Source organism: Rousettus aegyptiacus, unplaced genomic scaffold (assembly GCF_014176215.1).
Source record: "Rousettus aegyptiacus isolate mRouAeg1 unplaced genomic scaffold, mRouAeg1.p scaffold_m13_p_8, whole genome shotgun sequence".
In the NCBI taxonomy this organism is placed as follows: Eukaryota; Metazoa; Chordata; class Mammalia; order Chiroptera; family Pteropodidae; genus Rousettus; species Rousettus aegyptiacus.
Genome location: NW_023416311.1, coordinates 80979180 through 80986141, shown reverse-complemented (window position 1 = coordinate 80986141; position 6962 = coordinate 80979180). Strand labels below are relative to the sequence as shown.

General features: G+C 34.1%; 1 protein-coding gene across 4 annotated transcripts in view; it reads right to left on the bottom strand.

Moving 5' to 3' along the window:
- Window positions 1-1222: 1222 nt before the first annotated feature.
- Window positions 1223-6962, bottom strand: part of MIER3 (MIER family member 3) — a 31168-nt gene continuing 25428 nt past the window's right edge. For all 4 annotated transcript variants that reach the window (XM_036226300.1, XM_036226301.1, XM_036226302.1 and 1 more), the window contains 3 exons: window positions 5544-5671; window positions 5318-5460; window positions 1223-5207 (listed from right to left, as the gene is read on the bottom strand). In XM_036226300.1, coding sequence (XP_036082193.1) covers window positions 4750-5207; window positions 5318-5460; window positions 5544-5671 — 729 coding nt within the window. In that variant the 3' untranslated portion in view covers window positions 1223-4749. The remainder of the gene's footprint in view (window positions 5208-5317; window positions 5461-5543; window positions 5672-6962) is intronic.

The following is a 6962-nucleotide window of genomic DNA, read 5'->3' as shown; positions in this document are numbered from 1 at the left end:
AAAAATGCTTTTATGAATTCTACACCAGCAAATAACTTTGTGGCAGTCACTGGCTTTACCTCCATAAAAAGACTCATCAAAATTGAGGTACACGAGAGTACAGAGTACAGGCTCTCTAAAATGAACATTAGCTAGTTCATTAAACCTAGAAATACATGAGCATTTCCAGTCTAGAACCATGAATCAAGTGCCCAGGACAGTTTTGTCAGAGAACCCACACACAGAAACAAATGATTAGCAATCACCTGGACGGGAGATGGCAAACAGTGCTATGTTCTGAGGACTAGTTTAACTTACAAGTGTATATAATGAAATGTCCAATTTACAGATACCATGAAGCCTTTGAGAAGTCACAGAAGCAGCACTCAAAAAGCATACCATTGATGGAAGCTATGGCCCAAATGGGTAAGGTCTAGAAGTCACTAGAGATTGCTCCCACAAGGGTCTCCTTCTACCCTTAAAAGCCTGAAATACTGTGCAGCTCTCACTTAACAGTTAGTTGCACTCTTGGCTGCATTCAAAAGTCCCCCCTGATGAAGGCACTTATGTGTATGAGTCTACCACAGAGCTCTGCACATCAAGGCTCTTTGGTGTCTGTGAATGAAAGAATGTGGTTTTAGGCAAGTAACCAAACAATCCAGGTGTCTGTTTTCATTTTATCCTCTTCTTGTACTTATAGAAAATATGGACATTATATGTAATCTGATCATTGCATACTAAGAATGATACTAGACAGAGAAACCTCTGGTGAAAGCAAATGAAATATGGGGACAAATGAAATTAGGCTAAAAGAACTTTAGCTTGAAAACATGAAGACTTAGGGGAAGATATTTCTAGTTTCTACTAAATTACAAATATTATAGGTAAGACTAGTTTACCATATAGTCTGCCAAGTAACATGATAAAATTGCATATATCACGTCTTCCTAAAAGACAGTTACCTAACATAGTGTTTGAAACATAAAGACAGTCAATAAATATTTCCTGAATTAAATTGGAAAGTATAATCCTCACTTTGGGATAGTTACCATTTCATTTTAAATGTAAATATAGAGGATTTAAAGAAAACATTTTATGTACCAACTTTATTATTTACCTATCAAATGTTTACTACATCTAAACCCAATTTAGTAGTGGTTAAATATCTACCCATCTATTATAACTTAAGAGTCATTAAATAAAAATCTATTTGTGGCACATATTCACACGAACCAAGAAAAAAAAAGATTTCCAGATTTTTATTTCTGGAACTGTACACCAGGTATTAAAGTACAACAAATACAAAATAATACTCAAAAAAATCAGTGTTTATGTACAAATATTAAAATCAATGCAACAATAGCAACTTCCTCTTGAACATCTGGTACTAAAACTTGTTCTGATTGTCACTAATTAATCTCATACAGGGTACTTATGTCAAACTGGGACCATTGTAATCATTGGTTATCTAAGAGGTATTTTAATATCTACCATATTTAACAATAAAACTAATAGTTTCCTCCTTTTAGTGAAAAAATTAAGAACTTTTTAAAAAACATAGTAATGTCAATATTTTTATAAATTATTTCAATTTCCATTTGTAGACAATGTGCTTTGAAACTCTGGGCAAACAATCTCCTTGGTGGTCAGGTTTATTCATTAGTTTACATTCAAAGTTGAATTACTTACTAGAGACTTTGGTTAAATTAAATAGTATCACTATGCTCTATTAGGTCTGGCGTTCTCAAATATTTATGACCCTCAATTTTAAAAATTAAAAAGGAAACGACTGCACAATTCTTTGACCTAATTGTACACACTTTAGTATTGTTTAAACAGTATTCTACATCCTTCAAGTAAATTCAGCAGTTGACCATGACAAGAGGAAAACTGAACATTTAAAAAGCTAGCATGAAAAAGATGAAATACGACTAACAAAAGTAAAGTATTGCTATAATCACAGCACCAGTTACACTTCTAAATGAATCTACTGTCCTCTTCAAATTTTCTGTACATAAAATATATATCAGCCAACACTGCAACTGCTCACCATGGATTTTTGGTTTGTTCATACGAAAATAATGCAGCAAAGGAAAACAAAAACAAAAAGAATTTATCACAGTTTGTTATAAGAATTGTGCTTAACACTATATAATAAAGGCATTATTGTTTCTTCATATGATTGCAAATCAGTTATTTTCATGCTCTCAAATGCAATTCTTCTAATAAACAGTAACAAATTCTTTGTTAAGATGCTTAACGAAGAGGAAAAAAAACAGTAAATCCAGCTTTTAAAAGAAAATTCAATAAATAGCTATTTTACATGGATAAAGTCATAGTGGTACAATTTATGAATGTCACATCAAGCATGCACAAAAATGGTATTATACATGGCAGAGCAGTCAGAAAATATTGAATTAGATCTAAAAAGGTATGAAGAATTTACACATATATACAAAAATCTTGCAAATTATTGCCTCATTTTAACAAGGAATTAAAAGTAAACGTTACCAGCTAGTTAGCACTCTCTAAGAGGCTAAAATCAGATTGGCATTTTAAAAATCTATTTTAACTAGCTGGAATTTATTTTTCTCTCATATCATTTTCTGGATTTTGGTCAAAAATCTTTACTTAAATAACTAAAGTGTCCACTCAACTTGCTGATAATCAAAACTTTAGATAAGAAACACTGTTTCTATCTTATATCAAGATCCCAGCAATGCATAGATAAACTGAATATATTACTGCATCAGCTACTGAGAATGGGCATGTTCATTTAAGTGCAACTGGTATTACCATTCAGTCATCTTTGTGTAAATTATTTTATACAGACCAGCCCCTGTAAACCCAGAGCAAAAATTAAAATTATAACAAGGAAAGATTATGGCCAGTATCTTACTAAATTATAAAAGTTGTACTGATTTTTAACAAAAGAAGTAAGGTTCAAAGTTTAGCACATCACAGCAATAAGAAGCTGACAACTTGGATAAAAATATCTGAAAGCAACATACAGCCCAGGCTACCCATTATTTACTGTGTGCATACAGGAATGCTAGACTTCAGATGTATAAATTAGAAACTGATTTTAAGTTATTAATTTATCTACTTTTGTCCAATGTGCTAAACTAAATTTTATAGTAAATGTGCTACTGTGTAAACACTTCAAAGCAATCTTCATTAAAATGCTGCAAAGAAAAACAAGAATACACATCATCCAAAACTAAGGATGTCATTGCAGTTCACAGTTTGTATAATAAATACCCTCCCTTTCCGTCACTACTAAGGTCACTACAATCTATCTACTCATCAGCACAACCTTGAAGTGTCTTATACTTACAAATATCAGCAATGCAGCCAAACCTTTGTGTTTTCTGCAAAGCAAGACAACTAGTACAAATTGAAATTTTTAATTAAGGTGGTGCAAAAAAAAAAAAAAAGTAAAATTGTTTTAACTAAAATATAAAAGCAAAGCTTATTACATCCTAATACTGTATTACATATTGTTTGTATTCACCTTATAACTTAAAGATGCATATCTATAGAGCAAAAATGGCCAAAGTTTATGACCATGGCTTCTCATTCACAATGTTTGCAACAAAAATAAAAGTGAGTTTGAGATGCATCTGAATGTCTATCACTTTTTAAAACTTAAAGTGGTAACGTACCATTCTACTTCAGATAGGAACTCACATTTTTCTTGCCAACTGTTCAAGCTAAACAAGAGTTTAAATATACTTCAAGGTTCTACTGCATTATGTGTTAAATCTAGAACTCCCTCCTAAATATTAACACTTTGAACTGCAGTGCTACAAACAACTTAAGAGGTGTCCCAAAATGTAAACCATTGAGTGGTAACATCCTAGGCTTTGTAGACTGTGCCCTGCCAGTCAACTGCCTCAGGATAAACTAAATTATCAATGACTGGTATGATTTTTACAATTACAATCTTGACAATGGTGGACAAAACCCCATTGGAATACCACATCTTAAATTGCCAAATTTTTAGCCAATAAATGAAGTTACACAAAAATCTTCTGACAATAAAATGACAGATTCTGTATAAGGTAGCCCTGGTCTAGTATTTCGAAACAGGATCCAAGCAAGCGTCTTCATAATTTGCACACAATTCCTCGTGCTGGCTTCCATAAAGATGGACTTGCTGTTTTGTAAACTGAAGTGCTCTAGTTGAACAACATGAGAGAAGTTTCCATTTTAAAAAAATCTTTGCATGTTTGTGCAGTTTAAAGAAACCTACCCCTGCTTTTAAGAAAATAAAACCAAAAAAATGCTACATTTAGCAGGGATCAGGATCGGTACCTGTAAACATTGTTATTCCACTGCATCCATTACGGCAAAAGGAATTTACACGAAAAGAAGCCATCCATTCAGTTCAGAACATCTGTGCTGGTTTTGAGTTGGTGGCCTCTGTCTACAGGTTTTAAAACTAGGAGTGAGGGCAGTGGGGAACACAAAATAGAAAAAGAAGGGAGTGGGAAAGAGGTATTGGGAGATGAGGAAGAGATAAGCAGAGCTTAAAGCTGCACCACAAAGTTCAATCTTAGTTCCCAAATCTGCTGAGTTCATTTCCACATTTATGGATTGAAAAATGAAAATACTCTTGATAAATCAAGATATAGTTCTATACATACTGACATCACTGATGTCATAGTGAAAAATGTTCAAACTTCCAGTGAAAGACTAAGCAAACCTGATACTTTCCTCAAGTTTACTGGTACTGCACACCCACTGCTTGCAGGCCCCTCACTTGCGTCACTCAGAGTGGAGGGCGGCATGCTGATGCAGAGCGTGGGCACTGATGAAACCATTGGTCTCACTGGCAGACAAACTGCCAAAGTCAGCCACAGAGACAGCCATTTTGGCACTGGTGATGTGATGTGTGTGATTTTCAAAGTCCACACCCAAATTATTTACAGAAACCTCATTCATAAAGGATTCAGGAACAGCAATGCCCATTTTTAATCTCTTTGCTGGTCTTTCTGACTCTTCACTGCACATGTTCATGGAGTTGAGCTCTGAATGATAAAATCCAGTCTCAAATAAATTGAAACAGTCACTTTCCCCACTGCTGGGCAGGGCGAGCAACTCCTCCGTTACAACAGGCACATGATTTACTTGTCCACGGGGTGTGCTACCCAGTGGAGGAAAGCTATCATCCAAACAACTCACATCAGTGGCATTGCAACCGGTTGCTACACTGTTGGTCAAAGCTGGAAAAAAAAAAAGAAAGAAACAGTTTAAGTAAATGATGCTATGTCATGAAACAAAGAGGAAACAATTTTGGCCCAACTGAAAGAATACAAAAATATGCCTATTTAACCTGTTAAGTCACTGGCAGTGAAAGAGTTGAGAATGTTTAGCTGTTGATCAGGAATAGGCTCAGGTCGGTTAGAAGTTAAGGCTGAAGAATTTACTGTTCCACCCAAAGCTTCTGTTTCATCCACCAAACGATCCATATAGTCCCTGAAAAATACACCCCAATAATTTTATAACTGCATATCACAGTTAAAAATCAAAGTTCCTGAAGTCAAGCCCGCAGTACTTACGTAACTCCAGGGTGATGGTTGTATCGTTTCTTTCCAAATCTTGTCTGTTGGGCAAAGTAATCATAGCGTTCAGATTTCTTCCACATATAGTAGAATGCTACACATTCAGCCACACTTCTAGTTCTCACCTACCAAAAAAAAAAAGTTAGATTTTTAAAAGCACACCCAACATATTTTTAATTATCCCCCCCACCCCAACACACACACACACACGCAACACTGTACCTTCAATCTATGGGACATTTTCTATCCTCCCAATTATGAAATTCTGAACATTTTATTAGTGAACTGTCTTTACATCTTTACATTTACACGACTTAATAATGAGGCTACCTTCAAAAGCCCAAGGATTTTTATCTAAAATCATAATGTATTAGTTTATAAAATAAATGTGTATCCAGAATTTCTCTCACACCTGTACTAAAAGTCCTAAAAAACTGACATCCTTTACTTTTCTTCATTGAATTCTCACTGTGATTCTGAGTACAGCCGGGTTCCTTCTTAATCTTGAGGGGTCCATGAATGGACTTCACTGGAATCTCTTAATTCGTAAAATTATATGCAGGTACACTTTTCTAAAAAGAAAGACTGCAGCTTCATCGGATTATGAGAGTTCCATGACCCAAAAGAGATTTAAAAACCTTGGAAAAGAACTTGGCAGTCTACTGCATCTTGATTTGTTAACTAAAAGCAGGTTCCTTCCGCCTCATGAATTTGGCACTTAGCTCCAACAGAGTTTGGTAAAAACAACAATAATAAAATCTGGGCCTCAGAAACTTAGCTTCACATATAGACCAAAGATCCTCTAACTACACATAGCTATAGATATAAGTTCAAACATACAGACAAAATTCTATATCTTTATCCAATAAACATTTTCTCCACTGCTTAACCAGTACCCAATATGGAAGTTTTAGTATCTCTATCCTTGTTAGTAAGTATGATATAGGATAATATATAAAAAATATAGTATATCTTTCAATAAGTATTATTAACTTTAAGTCCTCGCAGAGAATATAGGATTCTTAGGAACAGAAATCTTTCCTGTCTTATTCACTGATATATCTTTAGTGTTTAAAACAACATCTGATAAATGTTAGACCTAAGTTTTTATGAAATGAATAGATAAAGTTCATAAGTCACTGCAAAACTGATGTTTTGGGGGCAACCCAAACTTTTTAAAAAATATTTTATCTATTCATTAAACTAAACACTTCATCTCTCATCTTTGAGAAAATATTAGGTTTTCATAAACACAAAAAAAAACATGAAACCATTCAACATCACACTGGAAGGTCTAGTTAATGCAGTAAGACAAAAAATAAAAAGAAATAAAAGATATACAGATTGAGAAAGAAGAAAACTGTTCACAGATGATATAATTGTCTATAAAGAAAATCCCAAAGAATCACTCCCTCC